This window comes from Mustela nivalis (assembly GCF_964662115.1).
Source record: "Mustela nivalis genome assembly, chromosome: 15".
Classification (NCBI taxonomy): Eukaryota; Metazoa; Chordata; class Mammalia; order Carnivora; family Mustelidae; genus Mustela; species Mustela nivalis.
The window spans coordinates 30837216-30855793 of NC_139034.1; the positions used below are offsets into that span (position 1 = coordinate 30837216).

The 18578-nt window shown below is 39.1% G+C and overlaps 1 protein-coding gene across 20 annotated transcripts in view; it reads left to right on the plus strand.

Moving 5' to 3' along the window:
* The window catches only part of RCBTB2 (RCC1 and BTB domain containing protein 2), a 44267-nt gene that overhangs the window by 13328 nt on the left and 12361 nt on the right, over positions 1 to 18578 (plus strand). For 3 of the 20 annotated variants that reach the window (XM_082701604.1, XM_082701591.1, XM_082701602.1), the window contains 8 exons: positions 3083 to 3148; positions 8723 to 8878; positions 9325 to 9475; positions 11729 to 11895; positions 12400 to 12558; positions 12695 to 12802; positions 13833 to 13975; positions 17077 to 17142. In XM_082701604.1, coding sequence (XP_082557730.1) covers positions 3107 to 3148; positions 8723 to 8878; positions 9325 to 9475; positions 11729 to 11895; positions 12400 to 12558; positions 12695 to 12802; positions 13833 to 13975; positions 17077 to 17142 — 992 coding nt within the window. In that variant the 5' untranslated portion in view covers positions 3083 to 3106. Of the gene's footprint in view, positions 1 to 3082; positions 3149 to 5048; positions 5119 to 8256; positions 8431 to 8722; positions 8879 to 9324; positions 9476 to 11728; positions 11896 to 12399; positions 12559 to 12694; positions 12803 to 13832; positions 13976 to 17076; positions 17143 to 18578 lie in introns of those variants that run through there. The other 17 variants (XM_082701594.1, XM_082701592.1, XM_082701593.1 and 14 more) reach the window with 11 other exon arrangements.

An 18578-nucleotide genomic window follows, 5' to 3' on the forward strand; every position in this document is an offset into this window, starting at 1 on the left:
AGCCTTAATTGAATTTTAGAAATGTTATTTTTTAAATAAAAAAACAGGATTAAAAAATTTAATTAAATTTAATTAAATTTTAAATTTAAAAAATTTAATTAAAAAATTTTTAAAAACCAGGATTTTAAAATGAAAACAAAAAACAGGATATTCAACTGATTAAAGAAAAAAAACTCTGTTAACTGATAAGGACTGATTTCCAGGAGATATTGTTAAATTAAAAAAAAACAAAACAAAAACAAAAACAAATTGCTGGAGTATATCAGGTATGCTATTTTTTGTGTAAAGAAGAATTAGGAAATAAAAACACAGACACGTATCTGCCTATTTTTTTTTTTTAAGATTTTGTTTATTTATTTGCCAGAGATCACAAGTAGGCAGGGGGGTAGGGAGAAGCAGGCTCCCTGCCGAGCAGAGAGCCGGATGTGGGGCTTGATCCCAGGATCCTAGGATCATGACCAGAGCTGAAGGCAGACCCAGGCGCCCATCTGCCTAGTTTTGGAAAAAGAAAAAGTAAGAATAAACCAGAAACCAGTAATGGTAGGGCGATGGGAAGGGAAACAACAATCCAGGATTGCTGTTCTAGGATCTTAGTGTATGAGCAAGATTTCCCTTCTCCTAGGAACAAAAATGGCCTACATTACAATGAGGGACAGTGACAGCTCATCTTTGGTCCCTTTTCCTCCTATTTATTTCCTTTTTTTTTTTCTTTTCCCTTTGACTTCTGTTTGATCTTAGTGTATGAGCAAGATTTCCCTTCTCCTAGGAACAAAAATGGCCTACATTACAATAAGGGACAGTGACAGCTCATCTTTGGTCCCTTTTCTTCCTATTTATTTCCTTTTTTTTTTCTTCCCTTTGACTTCCCTTCTTCTACTCTTTTTCCTCTTCTCTTCTACTTTCATTTTTCCCCCTCCCCTCCTTTTATTTCTTGTTCTAGTAAACCTGGAGTAGATGTGGAAAATGTCGTTCCAATTAGGATGAAACAGAAAGAAAAGAACCTCGATACAAAAAGCTGTATTCAAAGAATGCTTTCAACCAATATATAGTCTTGTGTTCTTCTCCAAGCCATGTCCTGCGGTGGTTAGAGCAGTGAATGAGTCATGGTTGCCTCTCAAACAGCTTGCAAATTAATAGACAAGACAGATCATGTAGGGATAACTGTCACATGAAATTATCTTTCCATATTGGAACTAGATCAAGTTTTATAGGTTTACAAGTGAGAAAAGTCCAAGTAATTCTTTTAAAAACAAGTATATCTTTTCTAGACGTTAGAAATAATGATTTGGGGGCACCTGGGTGCTAAGTTGATTAATTGACTCTTGATTCTGGCTCAGGGCATTATCTTAGGGTGGTGAGATCGAGCCCCACCTCAGGCTCTTCACACTCAGCGTGCAGTCTGCTTTTGAGATTCTGTCCCTCTCCCTCTGCCCTTCTCCCTGCTCATACTCTCTAAGTAAATAGATAGATAGATAAGTAAATAAATAAATGTTAAAAAGAAAGAAATAATGATTTGTATCAGTTGCCACAGTTTGAGCTATAATTATTCTAAATATATTATTATTTCTTATATTCTGAGAGAACTTTTTATAGCTGAGGAAAACAAAATTTTATCAGTATCCTCATGGATATATAAAACATTGATAAGGAACATTGTTAAGACTTGACCTTATATTGATTATTGTTTTTATCTGTCTACTATAAGGTTCTGATTTCCTGTAGATAATATCAAAATAAAATGTTCTGATGTTAATCCTTGAAATGCGGATTGTATTTGAGCAAATAGAACCCCAACTAATAAATCAGAAATATCAGAATTATTATTATTATTATTTTAAAGATTTTATTTATTTATTTGACAGAGATCACAAGTAGGCAAAGAGGCAGAGAGAGAGAGAGAAGGGAAGCAGCCTCCCCACTGAGCAGAGAGCCCGAGAGAGAGTGGGGCTTGATCCCAGGACCCTGAGATCATGACCTGAGCCGAAGGCAGAGGCTTTAACCCAATGAACCACCCAGGTGCCCCAGGGATATCAAAATTATTAAATAAGATTTCATTCAATTGCTTTTGGGAGGAGAGAGAATATTTATTTATATTTATTTTTAGGGATGAGATAGTCAACTAGGTAATGATTGAATCACAGTCCAGACTTGACCTGCAAGAAATATTAAAGGGAATCCTTTGAGCAAAGAGAGAGCCCATGCCGTGGCTCTTTTGGTAGAGCTTCTTCTATGGTTACTTTTATGTGGTAGAAAGTAATCTTCATAGCGATGATTCATTAAGGCAAGAACATTGAGTGCTGCTGCTGCAAACTTGATGGCTGTTGTTGCAGATTTGTTGTTAAGGTCTAGGATAAACAAAGCTCTATTCATTCTTTATCCTTTCATTTTTTCATTCATTCCTCACCCCACGTCCCTCAGTTTAGCAAATCATATACTCTTCAGTGGAGCTGAGAACTGATAAGTCTGCTCTTCACAGTGATTTGGAACTTTCCAATCCCAGAGGAAATTTGACCAAGGTCTAAAATTTATTTTTTCTTGGGACGCCTGGGTGGCTCAGTTGGTTAAGCAGCTGCCTTCGGCTCAGGTCATGATCCCAGCGTCCTGGGATCGAGTCCCACATCGGGCTCCTTGCTCGGCAGGGAGCCTGCTTCTCCCTCTGCCTCTGCCTGCCATTCTGTCTGCCTGTGCTCGCTCTCTCCCCCTCTCTCTCTCTGATAAATAAATAAAATATTAAAAAAAAAAAAAAAGATTTAAAATTTATTTTTTCTTATTTGTAGTAGGTCAACTGTAAAAAGAAAATTTTCTACTTATTTCCTTATAGATTTAAGAATCTTCATTTATCCTGGGATTACCTATCCAGACCTCTGCAGGAGGATTCCCATAAGGGACCATATGATAGTTCCAGAACAGTTAAAACACTTTAGCTATTAACTCTCATGCCTAAACCTTAATTTTCTTATCACCCCTTCACCATATTTGAGCTTAGCTTATTTTCTTAGTTAATTGGAAGAAAAATCATTTTAACCTGCCTAGTTTCATCTGACATATGAGATCCTGATTTTACCACATACTTTTTCCTTAGGGGACTGCACAGGACTGAGTCCATATGGAAGAAGAGCTTTCCCTTTCCTGTGGAGAAAGTGGCAAGGTTAGAAAAAAACATACAAACATGCCTTTGGCATGTGTACTTTCTGTTGCATGAAACATGTATCAAACATCTACTGGTCACCCAACAGGAAGATGAGGGAGATAGCATCTGTCTTTGAGGGGCTCACGATATAGTGGCTCAGATGCAAACAGATAATTATCGTGGGTAATATAGCATGCTACAGGGGCCAGCAGAAAGCTGTGGGTATTTGCTGAGAGATAGAGCAGGGTTCCCAGAAACGGTGCTCTTGGAGCTTTCACAGATAGCACTGTCCTGCAAAAGGATCTGAGTTGAATAATGTTTACTTCATTGTCAGAGACTTAACAGAATTATAAAATACCTAATCTTAGATGACATAGTCTTAATTCATCATAGATATTCTTTGACTTATTCCTTCTCCTTCACAGCTCAACATTACAGTCAACCAGCTTAACTCCTGTGTATCCTACTCATGTTAAAATTTCACATCTTTCAGCATGCATGTTGATTTCTGTCTTGCGTTAATTTTATTAAATTGACACAATATCTGTTCTTCACTGTTAGCAGCTTGATACTAATTGCCACTATTAATTTTCATTTTTCTGTTTTCTGCTGATTTTAAATAAAGTATGGTCAAAACACAATAAAAGATGTAAATAATTATATGGTCAAAACACAATGAAAGATGTAAATAATTATAAAAAGCCAACATAGTTTACAAAGAGGGCACAACATATGAAACCAAACCATAGCATTACTGTGTGCTGACTTGAAGTGTTCATTTGTGAGCCCTTAAAGCAAAATAGAAAATTAGCTTACAAAGTAATGTATAGAACTTGAGAATCTTCTAAAATGTTAATAGAAAAATTCCTAATTTTTCCCAGGAAGAACAGATTTTGTAAAATACAAGAGAGTAACAGAATTAGCGATGAAATGACTATTACATATAAAGTGTTGCATTGCCAGAAAGTCCTCCAAAGGCAAGGTGTTGGTGGGTTTCTTAAAATAACTTCTTTGTTAGTCATGCTCAACAGGTAATTTTGGTTCTATTTCTATGTGCTGTATTTTAAATGTAATTGTGACAACTTAGTTGTCTAGAGTTGAGTGAAGTATCATAATCTGTTCAGTTCTTCATTTGGGTGGAGAAGCAGAATTCTATAGGTAGCCCATACTCAAAGGAGTAATAAAATGCATCTTGGTCTCCAATTTTATGGAGCTGTGTTTCCTTAATTATATTTTCCTTGAGCTAATATTAAAATTTTGCCACTATGCATTTCTCAAACAGAGGCCAGTGAAAGATGGGGGAGAGAGGCTGGATGTAAAGGAAAGTAAAGGAAAGCTGGTCAGGGAATAGTTACTGCCTATAGTAGTAGTACGTGCAGGAAGGAGGGTTACCTGGGCCAAATTAGGACTGAATTCTAGAGCTACGGTCTTGAAGACTTATCGTGTGTGCTGTTAAGCTCTCACTCCCTGGTAGTGCTTTTTCCCCATGCAGATTTTTTTGTTGCTTGCCCTTGGCTCTGGCTCAGTGGGTCCCTTACTTAACCAGTTGGGCACAAAGGTGGTTGGGTGCCTTTTGCAGAGAGGGCTATGGGTGGCTGTTTCTCCCCTAGGAGCTGTGTGTGAATCTTATGTCACCTCCATTCTTGTTATATATACAAAGTCTCCACATTACATACAATATATGTATATGTTTGCAATATATGTAATGTGTACAGCGATGTACACTCATGAGTGTGTTGTAGAGAAATATTTTTCTTCTGAGAACACAGATGCTACAGTTCCTTGAGATGGATAGGAAGTATTTATCTCTGAAAAGTGTAAATGTATGCCTTTTACAAATTAAGTCATAAGTTCTTCCAAGAAATAACTCCCCCACAAGACTTAGAAAACAAAATTTTTTTTGATGATTCACCTCCAGGAGCCAGCTTTCTGACAGACATTTAAAAGCAGAGTATTCACACCTCCGTTGTAGCCAGGTTATATTGTAAGTATTCGTTTTCTGTTAAATTGTGAGCTCCTTGAAGGGAGTGATTGTGTTGCATTTTTATATCTTTCGTATCTGGCCCTTAATACATGATACTGTCACACCTGATGTTCTTTGGACTTTAATGTTCTTTTGACCTTTAATGGATGTATGACTGCAGGTAACAACACTTCAACACGCACGCACGCATGCACGCACACACTAAAATCCCAGTGGTTAGTAGAGTCATGGGGTGGGTACTAGAGGTTTGGTACAAGTGAGTCAGAAAGAAAGTTCAGAACCAATGATTTGTAGACAGATGTTTTAGGAGCTTATTGGATTTACCACCTGCTTCTAGGCATCTCAGAAAACCACTGGATTTTTGTGGCAGGGTAGGTTGAAATCCAAAAATCTGCTTGAAAGGAGAAAATGAGGTGGGAATGCTTGTTTTCTCTTTGTATATTGCCGTCCGCCCTGTTCACGGAAGGTAGCCCGCAGTGTGTATTCTTGTCTTGTTCGTTAAGGACTGGATGAGGACAGCCAAAGCCTTGCAATTGTAGGCTAGATGTTCCAGTGGTATAACTTTATATGTGAACTTTTTTTTCTCTGCAACATGTGCTATATGGAAAGCAGTCTTTAGAAGCAAGTGATCTTGGAAGATTACTTAGTCTTTCTCTGCCTCAGTTTCCTTGTATTTAAAATGAGGATGGCAATATCTATGCCCTGTATTTGTAAAGATTAGAAATAATATGTAAGAATTCTTTTAACTAGCACACTAGTTCATCTATAAATATTTGATGCCACATCCCAAACATTGTTCTTTTTGAAATTTATAGACTTAAATAGGAAAAAAATAAAATAAAAATGCAGACCCCAGAGAAGATAAGATTCCTTCGTGATGTAAGGAAGTGGGTGATTTATGGTAGATTGGACTAAAAGCTAACATAATGAGAGATCCTGCCCTTAGCTCTATAGTGGCCTTGGGTGCTGCCCAAAAGATAACCAAGGACTTCATTCTCCAGACAGGGTCTTAGAGCTTGAGTGGCATGCTGAGGGCAGCGTCTGGCTTTGGCATCAGGGGAGCTCATCCTGCTTCAGGCACTGCCATTAACTCAGGAAGATGCTGTTTACAGTTACAGGCTGCCTGCCCTCTGTATTCGTTTTTTAGGGCTGCCTTTACCACAAACCGGGTGACTTAAAGCCATAGACATTTATTCTTTTATAGTTCTGGAGACTAAAAGTCTAAAATTAAGGGACCAGCAGGGCCATACTTCTTGAAGGCTCTGGGGAAGAAGCCTTCCTTTCTTCTTCCCAGCTTCTGGAGGTTTCTGTCAGTTCTTGGGGGTTCCTGGACCTGGAGGTGATTGCTTTAGTCTCTGCCTCTGTGACCATGTGGGCTCCTTCGCATGGTGTGTTGCTTAATTTGTGTCAGCTTGAGTGGGCCACTGGTGCCAGATTAAATGCTGCTTCTGTGTGTGTGTGTGTGTGTGTGTGTGTGTGTGTTTCTAGAAGAGTTTCTGAATTGGGAACTCAGTAAATGGTTTGCCCTCCCCGGTGTGGGTGGGTATGATCCACAGTGCTAAGAGACTGAATAAAACAAAAGGGAGGAAGGAGGCATTCATCCCTTTTTTTTCCCTGTTTCACTGATTGATAGGGGTCACTTCACTTCATCTTTTCCTGCCCTCAGACTGGGATATACATCACTGTCTCCCCTGGTTCTCAGGCTTCTGGGTTCATTAAATTATGCTACCAGCCCTCCTGGGTCTCCAGCTTGCAGATGGAGATCATGGGATTTCTGAGTCTCCTTTATCTTGTGAGCCTAGTCATCATAATATGTGTGTGTGTGTGTGTATGTGTGTGTGTACATACGCATACACTCTCCTGACTCCTAAAGTGGGTGGGACAAATATGCTTTCAGATCTGCAGAAAATAAGTAGCTAGTCCAATCAGCTTTCTACCAGAATTCTTTCCTGGTAAGGTTGACTTAATAGCTGATGGGAAAGACAGGCCTCAGAAAATCCTTCGCTCCTTTAAATTAAGCAGGAGTATGGTGATAGGCCATTTGAAGGACACATTGGCTGTTTATGCACCTTATTGTAATCGTCAAATTTTTGAAAGCTGGAAAGCACATATGTAAAAATGTTTCCAGTAGAGTAAATAAATAAAAGTTCTCTTTAAAACAGCTTTGCAGTGTCCACATAGTATGCTCTTATGAGAGCACAGGAGCTTATGATCTTAACGTATGCTTTTATGGGTTTAATTGTCCCCCCCCCCCACCAACCCCAGTTTCTGTGTTGAAATCCTGACCCCCAAAGGTGGGGGTTATTAGAAGGTGGGACTTAGGGACATGATGAAGTTATGAAGGTGGAAGCCTCTTGAATGGGATCAGTGCTTTATAAAAGGGTCTCCAAAGAGATCCATCCCATGGAGGAGGCCCCTTCCATCCCATGAGGAGGACATTGTGAGAAGGCAGTGGCTCTGAAGCAGGAAGGGGGCCTTCATCAGAATATGAGCGTATTGGTGCTTTGATCTTGAAATTCCCAGTCTGCAGAATTATGAGAAGTAAATTTTTGCTGTTTATAACCCACCCCGTGTGGCATGCTGTTAGAATAGCATAAATGCACTAAGACACCCCAAGACCCCAAAAGGTGACCTTATTTGGAAATGGGGTAATTGCAGATGTGATTAGTTAAGCTGAGGTTATTACGGTGAGCCCTAATTCTGGTATGATTGGTGCCCTTATGAAAAGGGGCAGTTTGGGTCAAGAAAAGGACGTGCATGCAGCAAAGAGGATATGAAGACACAGGGAGAAGATGGCCATCACAAGCCAAGATGGAGAGAGGCCTAGGTCCTTCCCTCACAGCTCTCAGGAGGAACCAAACTAGCAGATACCTTGACTTTGAACTTCTAGCCTCCAGACCTGGGAGAAAATAAATTTCTTTGGTGTAAGCCTCTCAGCTTGTGGTACTTTGCTATGGCAGCCCAAGCAAACAAATACATTCTTTGTGGGTGTATATACCTAGCAATCCCCAAACCTGAGGGGGTAGAGTGGGGGATAGACGAGAGAAGCCACTAACTGCTCAACTGACAGTCAGAATGGACCCATGAACCGAAACTTCTGGACTGGTTCCTTGGTGTCACCTTCAGCATCGTTCTTTTCCAGGAATGCATTTTGTCAAGACTTAGGTGCCTGATGAAATCCCCGTGCCCTCTCCGTTTTTCCTGCCTTTCCTGCCTTTCCAACCAGCCTAGTTTCCAGAGCTACATTTAAGACATAGCACTGAAAGTACAGAAGTCAGCCTTGGACGGTTCTTGTGGCCCTGAGGAAAATTAGTAGGTGAGATCTGGTCCCAGCCGGGGTCTCAGGCTCTTGGTTGTTGTGAGAGCAGGACTGAAGCAGTGGGCTTCTCATGACAGTTCCTGTAGCTGGGAGGGGCCTCTCAAGACTAGAAAGAATGGGCCCTCCTTAAGCCGGTGCTGACTTCCACAGAAGTCAAAGGGGAAGGGAAAAAAAAATATTTTTAACTTAATAGTCTTAATGTGTGTGTGTGTGTGTGTGTGTGTGTGTACACACGTATATTTTTTAATTTTATTGATTTATTATTTATTTTTAATTTTTTCCTTTTCAGCCAGTACAGGCTACTCCATCATCTTTGAAGATGTTAGATGTGGGAAAGTGGCCAATTTTCTCCCTTTGTTCTGAGGAAGAACTGCAGTTAATTCGTCAAGCCTGTGTCTTCGGCAGTGCTGGCAATGAAGTTTTATATACTACTGTAAATGATGAGGTAAATTTTGTTTTTTGGGGTTTTTTTTGTTTTTTTTTTTAAAGATTTTATTTATTTGACAGACAGAGATCACAAGTAGGCAGAGAGGCAGGCAGAGAGAGAGAGAGAGAGAGAGAGAGAGGGAAGCAGGCTCCCTGCGGAGCAGAGAGCCCAATGCGGGGCTCGATCCCAGGACCCTGAGATCATGACCCGAGCCGAAGGCAGCAGCCCAAACCACTGAGCCACCCAGGCGCCCCTGATGAGGTAAATTTTGAAGAAAAAATTCAGACACTTACAGTAATGGATTTGCTAAGTTGAAAATCTTGGGGAGGGGGGACTAAGGAATTAGGTTTTTAAAAAGGCATGGAGGGTGGATTCTTACTTATTATATAATGTTATACAATGAAACAATAATAATGGGTTTGTCAGAAATAGAAGTGCTTGAACTAACTGTTTTTTTCCCTCAGATTTTTGTGCTTGGCACAAACTGCTGTGGCTGTTTGGGATTAGGTGATGTCCAGAGTACCATCGAACCTCGGAGACTGGAGTCTTTAAATGGCAAAAAAATAGCCTGTCTCAGCTATGGGAGTGGCCCCCATATTGTCCTTGCAACAACAGGTAACTTTGGGACACAGTGTAGAATTTTAGCTACTGACTTATTTATTGGTAAACAAGACTTAGGACCACCCCTTAAATCGAGAACATACTTTTTGATTGGATAGGAGTTTCTGGCTCTGCCCTGTGAACATTCCCTTGGGTAACATGAAATATGAACATATCTGAATATCAGAGTAATAGAGCAGAGAGAATCTGGCATCTATTGGCATTTTTGATGTGAAAATGACAGTGCTGTAAGCCCAGTAAACCCCTTTTATTTATACTTTAAAAGTTGAACTATTATTGCATTAAAATGCTGAATTCACTCTGAACTTGAGATCCCTGATCTACAAATTAAGACACTAGAGCTAAATTCCAAGATGTCCTCTAACTTCTAGCATTCTGAGATTGTGACCATCAACAGTGACTAATGACTATATTTGATAGTAGTAATTTAAGGAATTAAATAGTCTCATGGCTGTTTCATGAATTCACACTAATAGGACATTATAATTAAATCATACTTTAGCATTTTTCTTAAGCTGAGTATTCCTTTTTATTAGTTACTCTTTGAACTGAAAATAAAGTTTATAAACACTCTTTTGTAAACTAATTGCACAAATTTTAGGGAATTTTGGTTGCCAGTAATAGGCTAGGTTTTTTGGACCACTTCTTCACTGGAAACAACTAAAAATTCTAAGAAAATGTTGAATTTTTTTTTTTTTTTCATAGAGGCATCAAAGCACTGATAAGGCTGAGAGAAATTATTGGATCATATTTAAGAGAAAGTGTGAACTAAGGTTAAAGGGGAACTTAAAACTAGTTTTACCTTAGGGCATTTGCCTCTCCACGTAAATGGTGTTCTGGTTGATGTCCTCACGAGGTAGAAGGGATCATGAGTCACAGATCTAACAGGTTATGCGAGGCCCAAAGGGCTACAGTCTAGGGACAGGAATGGGTTAGCTCTGCCATTTCTAAGGCACTGAAAAGAAAAACCCTTGGCTGTGATCAAAAAAGGAGGAAAAAAAGAAAAGCAAGTAAACCCCTCCCTGAAGGGTCACAGTCATGGATTTGTATTCCAGTTCACATCAGACTGGGCAGTCCAAGAAATCTCAAGCCTTAGATTTATTAAAGAATCATCTTTAAGTGCCTTAGTGGCACTTAACAGAAGTTAATGTAGGTCCTTTGTGCAAGAAGGTACTTTCACTTCATCCTAGGCTTGAGGAACTGTAATGCCATTGAAAAATGAGTGTTCAATGGCAATTAGTAGCACATAGTCAAAGATAATCAGGTACACAAGGAAGCAAGACACCATGAATAAGAACCAGCAAAAAAAAAAAAAAAAAAAAAAAAATGGCAAAAACTGACCAACTGACCACTAAGTATCAGATATTAGAACTGTCAGATACCAGTTACAAGATGGCTATATTTATTACTATATATATTTATTTATTGTTTGAGAAAGTACAAAGTGATCTTGAAGATACCTGCAGAGATCAAAGAAGATATGAAAAAGAACCAAATAAACAATATAATTATCAAAATGAAAAAGTCAGTGGGCAAGTTTTATAGCAGTTTGGACACAGCAAAAGAAAATTAATAAACTGGAAGATTAAAAGAAATTATCTGGAATGTAGCACAAAGAGATAATATGGTAGAAAATACAGACAAAAGGAGTATATACTGTATGACTCCATTTATTTAAAGTCTGAGAACAGGAAAACTGAATTCTCTTATTCTTATATATATTCTTCATATAAATCGGGAACTTTTGGAGTGAGCATCAGGTTGTATTTTTTGACCTGAGTGGTAATGTATGGGTGTGTGTTTTATAATTATTTATAAAACTGCATATATATTTTATGGATTTTTCTGAATATGTATTATACTATACAATAAATAATATAATGACAGCAATTTTTAAATTAACTTGATCATTTTATAAATAAGAATATAGGCCCAGAGAAGTTAAATGATCTTCCCGTTATCCTTTGGCTTTCAATCTAATGTTTCTTCCTCTTAGTCTTAGTAGCATTTCTCTGCCATTTATTAAAAAACCTATCTTCCAGCTATTATAATTGCACCCATTTAAATTTCATCTTGTTGCTTTGAGATAGAATATAGTTTATACTTTCCAAATGTTATCTTTTCTAGAATGAGTTTGGTGCTTTTGCACATGAATTTTTAGTTTTCATTCATGGAGGTGTGCAATATGTACGTTCATATAATAAAGTAGATGTTTTGAAAGCTGGTCGTATTTCTTTTTATTTTCAGAAGGAGAAGTCTTTACCTGGGGTCATAATGCTTATAGCCAGCTGGGCAATGGGACAACTAATCATGGTTTAGTGCCCTGTCATATTTCTACTAATTTGTCAAACAAGCAAGTCACCGAAGTTGCCTGTGGGTCTTACCATTCTTTGGTGCTAACATCTGACGGAGAGGTGAGACTAGTTAGCAAAAATCTCATTGATTTTTTTCCAGTAAGTTTATATAGATTCTTATAGCAGTCTTAGAAATTGGATCATTTGATTAAAATAACCATCTTCCTCAAATTCAGTCTTATTAGCAATTCATAGTCGTGGTTATATCATGAAGTGTACCTTTATGTAGTAGGTAATTCTATAACTGCAAAATTTAAAAGGCTTTGATGTTCCTTCTATATTACTATGCTCAAAGGTTTTATCTGCAAAAGGAAAAATCCCACAATGCTGGAAAATATGGTTAAGGTAAAGTAGATATTTTAATAATATTATGTGATATCTGAGAATAATTATTGCTATTTGTGTAGATAGTACCAATAATCTAATTTTATGAAGTAACGTATTTTGTAAGAATGAATTTTATAAAAATTCTCTACCTGTGGTGTGAGCAGAGAATTTGAGAGCAAAGAGGAGACCCAGTTGAGACACTTTATGAATTAGCATGTTTCATTTTTCAATTCCCAGGTATTTGCCTGGGGTTATAACAACTCCGGGCAGGTAGGATCTGGATCAACAGCCAATCAGCCGATCCCTCGAAGAGTCACAGGCTGCCTGCAGAATAAAGTAGTTGTGAACATAGCATGTGGGCAGATGTGTTCAATGGCAGTGGTGAACACTGGGGAGGTAAGAAAGTGGTTTCGTATGTTGTTTAAAAAAACCCAGTTGCCTTATTGGTGTCATACTGACATACCATGTTTCTCAATAGAGTGCTTGCTTGCTTCTATTTTTCATGGGCGTTGAGTCTCTGCTTTTCCCTTAGGTCTATGTCTGGGGTTACAATGGAAACGGGCAGCTTGGACTTGGCAGTAGCGGCAACCAGCCAACTCCCTGTAGGATAGCAGCTCTGCAAGGCATTCGTGTCCAGCGGGTACGTCCGCCACTCGTTTATGAGTGCCTGTTTTTCAGTCTTTAGTGGCAAAGATGCCAATGGACACAGTTTTCTTGGCAGATGAAAAGTTTAGCTGCTTGATGTTTTTCTTCATTGAAGTAAAGGCTAAAGCTCTATTTCCCTGACTTAAGTTATAGATGTTCGTCAGAAAATTTATGTTTCTAGGCCAGTCTCATATGATGTTACGATGTTTTCCAAGGAAACTTTGGCAGTATATATCGAGAGCCTTGGAAATATTTATACCTTTTGTTCTATAATTTTATTTCTAGGGTATTATCTTAAGGAAGCAAAAAGAAAGAGACTTCTGGAATTAGTGGAAAAGGTTTAAAAAAAAAGAAGGGAAGAGAAAGAAAAAAGAAAAAAATGTTAACTTCAATAAATAACATAAATAATAGATATAGCACAATTTAGTCAAATAATATATTAATGGTTAAATAAATTATACTAAATCTGTATGAATGGGAATGATGTTTACAAATGGTTTTTAATGATATGGAAATAGTGTTATGTGATGTCAATAGAAATAAAGATACAGATATGGTGCGTGGAGGCATGGTACATATCCCTATTTTGTATAGAAGTAGAAAAATAATCCTGATCTTGAGATTACTTTCATATTTATGCTTTTCTATATTTCTTTCCACATCAAACGTTTTTACTTTTACAATAAAAAAGGGAAAAATTCTTAAAAAAGTAAAAGTGTGTTCCATATTCACTTCATACCCCTTGATCTCTGTGAGCATAATGAATGCCATAGTAAAGCTGAACAAAGCAGACTTGTGTCACCACAGGACTCGTGTTGAACTTATTGCAGTTTTGGCCACACATAGGCCAAGCTAGTTCTGGGCAAGTACCAGTTACCTTAATGTTTTGCCTCTCTGAGCAGGCTGCCTCTTCTTCTTTTTTTTCCTTTTTTTTTCTTTTCTTTTTTTTTTGCATCTTTGATTCTTAACCTATCTTGTGAAAGCATATTTGCAGGCCTAAGTGGATTTGGTTTCTCTGTTTCCAGGTGGCCTGTGGCTATGCACATACTTTAGTGTTAACAGATGAAGGCCAAGTGTATGCTTGGGGTGCAAATTCTTATGGCCAGTTGGGCACTGGCAATAAAAGTAACCAGTCCTATCCTGCACCTGTCGTTGTGGAAAAGGACAGGTAATATGTGCATTTTCAAAATAACACGCATGTTCTTTAGCGATAAAACAGAATGTAGACATGATATAGAATTGTGGGGAACTTGCTGCTAATATTAGAATATTCTTTCATGAGAGCGTTCATTCCTTTTTAAAATTGGCTTTTGGGGATGCCTGAGTGGCTAGTTGTTTGAGCAGCGGACTCCTGTTTAAGGCTTCAGTCACTGTCTCAGGGTCCTGGGATCACGCTCCTCATTGGGCTCCATGCTTAGCAGGGAGTCTGCTTGGGGAATCTCTCTCCCTCTGGCACTCCCCACACTTGTGCTCGCTCTCTCTCTCTCAAATAAATAAATCTTTTAAAAATAAAAAGGTAAAATAAAATTGGCTTTTGAACTGTTGGAGAATTTGCGTGTTAGACGTTAGACGTTGTTAGACTTTGTACTTAACCTGTATTTCAGCTGCTCTACACTAATGACAAGGACTAAACCTGCAATATCCCGCTTTATTCTGCTCCCTCACAAATTACCTTTTCTTCCTTATTGTTTTCTGTTTTGTATTCTTAAGAGGAAGTTAAATAATGTTTGAGGTCAATCTTCTGTGGCTTAGGAAAACCAAAGTACCTCAGATGGGGTAGGGTACAAAGCTATTTACTCTGCTACTTATAAATGTGCCAGTTGAAAGGATAGGACTGTCTTATTCTTTTAGCTCCCAAGCTATCACTGTGAGGAAGTACAAAATGGTGAGAAAATCAAGACTTAGTTTTGCCCATTTGTTTGCAAGGTTGTGTTAAGTAGTTAGCAAATCCAGAATATTTCCCTACATTATCCTGCTGAAAGCCTTTTGAGTGCCTCAGACATGGCTATCTCACTACTTTTTCATTCTACATCTTTTGACACACTAAAATGGAACAAAAATATCTCATTAGTGTTTTTGTTAAACCAGGGCTGCAATCATTGTAGAAATTAATACTGCTATTTCCTTTTTTTTATAGTGAATATTAATTTTGGTTACATCTGATTTTAAAGTAAAAATATGGACACAGAGATGATCTTTCCTTTGTATCCAGTTCTTGTATAGTTTCCTGTTGGAATATTTAACAATGAAAGCAAAGAACCAAATTTTCATTTTTAACCCCCTTGATTTTCAGTTGTTATAAGCTTGGCTAATTTTGTTTAACCTGTGTCAAATAGTTTTTTTTTTTTTTTAAAAAAAAAAAGGACCTGTTCTTGGTTTCTTTCCCCAAAATCTTAGAATAAGACCCGGACCTCTTAAGGATTGGGAAGGAGAAGGGGGACTGGAGGACAGGAACCGGTGGACGTGCGTCCGTGCACACAGCCGTGCTAGTTGCATTTTCTACTTCTGGACTTGCCAAGTCCACTGCTATGTGTTCGCCAGCAACTTGCCCCACATCTCGCTGCTGGTCCCCGATCGCCCCAGCCTGAGCGCCAGGTCTTCTGACTCTAGTCCCACTGGGCCAGATGGATTATAGGGCAGCTTGGTGGGGAAGGCAGGAGAGGCAGAAAAGCAAGGCAGAAAAGCAGGGCATGGGAGTTTTGGAGTGCCAGCTCCTTACCTGGTACCTGAGAGTATTGCTTTTTTGTCTGTTTTTAAAAACTCCAATTAAAAAAAAAAATCTTTTTAACTTTTTTCAAATTTTGAATTATAAATGTAAAAAAAAAAGTGGAAATAGCTAAACAGTTGCATGATTGCTGTTGACCACATAATCATTATTTTGGCTGTAATATTATGGATGAGGGGCATCTGGGTAGCTTAGTGGGTTAAAGCCTCTGCCTTCAGCTCAGGTCATGATCTCAGGGTCCTGGGATCGAGCCCCGCATCAGGCTCTCTGCTCCTGCCTCCCCCCCTCCCGCCCCGCCCCGTGCCTGTCTCTCTGCCTACTTGTGATCGCTGTCAAATAAATAAATAAATAAATAGATAGATAAAATCTTTAAATAAATAAATAAATATCATGGATGAATGTTTTGAAAGAGATAGTCCTGCCTTTCTCTTTCCATGCCTGAATGTGCTGTGGTCAGCCCTGAGTTTGCAGGCTCTCCATCACATGAGTATTGCGAGGGAGGAATTTGTAATTCTGCTGGGACTTGTTTTGCACGTATCCACCCTTTTCAGCAACTGAAACTTACACAGATATGTTATGACTGCTCTCTCAAGAACTCACTTCTGACTCTTGGGGCCCATTTCAGGGAAGTTTGGCTGATGAGAAACAAAAGGATTAAATTTAGGGTGGGGTGGATCTTCAGGTCCCAGTTACCTGTTCACAGAAGTGGAAAGTGAAAATCTGTCTACACTGGATCCTTTGCTCAAATGACAATCCAAGGAAAAAACCTTTTAAAAATTTTCCCACAGAGGTCTACTTCTGATGAAGAATGCTAATAACATTTGTTAGCAAATTATGTTCACGTAAAAGTAATTTTAATGACTCAAGTGATTACCTTCTCTCTAATCTAGTCATTCCCAATCTTTCTGAAGTCTCAGTACTTTGATTTACCAGCATTTGTCTTTGTTCCTGAAGTTTCATAAAAGCATATTTGAAGTTAAATTGATTTAAAGCTAAGTTTGCCTTGCATTTTCATGAATTTTGTGACACCTTGCAACAATTGGTAATATGTTGGCGTCTTACAACGCCAGGCTTGGGAGTCACTGCTCTGGACCCTTTATTATCATTCTTTGTTCTCCACTCTTCTTCTCACTCACAAAGTACCTTTTTTCTCTCCTCACTGTGTTCTGTTTTCATTCTTCCTCACTCCCTGCATTTTCATTTCTAGTGCCACAGCCATAAAGCTGCGGTTGTTGGGGATCATTCTGTGGAGGTGACACAAAGCTCATTTATTAGGAACGTGTCATACCTTCTTTTCATTACACATGGCTACAAACTAAAATGTGAAATATGCCAGATATCCAGCCAGGGAAGGTTAGCTCGGTTCAGTCATTGTCTGTTGCATATTACACTGGAAAATCTGAGCTTCAGAATTTGCTTCTTGGTGTGAATCAGATTTAAGAACTGATCACCTTAGGCCAGAGCAGGGTGCCTTGGCAATTGGTTGGGTCCCATACTTAGACCTGATGGTTCCCTCTAAACTTTCTCCGCTCTTGTTCCTGTAGCAGCTGCTGCCGTCAGCCAAGCCCGTGCCCCACCCCTGACTTCCCGAGTGCTGCTAGGTGTTCCAGGTAAACGTCCCGAGGCCATGCTTAGGGAAGGCTGGCACTCTGCAGCCTTCTGTACCCCAACCCCTTTGCCATGTCTGTTCCACCCTTTCTCCACCAAGCCGTGTTCCCACCTCTTGTAAGGGCAAAGGCTCCTTACTCCCTTTCCGTGGAGGCTCATAAGGAAATGTCAGAAGCAAATGTAGGAATTAAATTATTTTGGTTTTCTGGTGTTGGGTGGAAGGACAATGTTGTGTTTCCATCAGTTACATTTTTCATAGGACATTATCAGGGAAAAGAGATTTTAGGTGGTCTCCGAGAGTTCCTGCAGCCACTGTAAACACGTGAGTCACCAGAAGAGAATGGTTTCGCATGTGCCCTGTGCTGAGTAGCTGATTTCATTTACTCTTCACCACAAGGCTGTGAAATGACTGCTAACTTATCTTCTGCTCCCCTCACCTTTCTTTTTTTTTTTTAAAGACGATAAAATAGATAAGAGTCTAAGTGACTTGGCTCCACAGGCTGCTGTCTGACCCCCTGCCCATCTGCTTCAAGCCCTGTAAAATGAAGTGTGTTGCTGTCCTCACATTTGGTTGGTGTACCATGTGAGGGTAGATGGTAATAGTAGGGGCCCTTTTTTTGAATAAATGTATTTATTCTATTTCATTCCCCTTTTTTCTTTATTGTTGAAAAGAGAAGCCAAGCAGGATTGGCCATTTTCCCTGTGCGGGCAAGGAATGTTCTTTTGTAAAGCACACAGTAGAGGTTTGGGCCCATTCACTGACTTAAACATGCGGGTAGGAAAGGTCTCACTGTCTGAATTGACCCTTAGAAATGTGTAGTCTCTATATGAGGGAGGCTTTGCCACTGAAAAACGCTTGGTAGTAATTCTGTAAAGAAATTTCTACCGTTAGCTACTATTTGTACACTGTGCTTGGTGTTTGACATTTTATCATTTAATTCTCACATACTAGCCTTGCAGTATGATGAAACTTGAGTCTCCTAGAGGCTCAGGAACATTCCTACAGTCACATGGCCTAGTGGTGGAGCTGGGATGCACTCCTAGGTCTGTTTGACTCCAATGTCTAGGCACTTAACTGTGGCACATTGTAGCCTCATTTCTAGTACTCCTGCCTTCAAGAGCTGGGAGCTGCCCATGAATAAATGAGTAAAATTGCTTGGGCCACACATGAAAAAATATACTTCAGCCTTTGGAGATGAGCCATCTCCAGCTTATATGATGACCATCTTCCATCCTTCGATGGAAAACATCCAATTAAAACAAGCAGTAGAGCGATGTCTCCATCCTTCGGTTGCTAGCCTGTCAGTGGGGTCTTTCCCACCCCTCAGTCACTCTGTGTTGTTGAGTCTTTCCCAATTAGTCAATAAAATGACCTGTAAATTGCTTAGTAAGATACCACATTAGGGAGAGAAGCACACTTAGAGAGAAATAAGCCAGT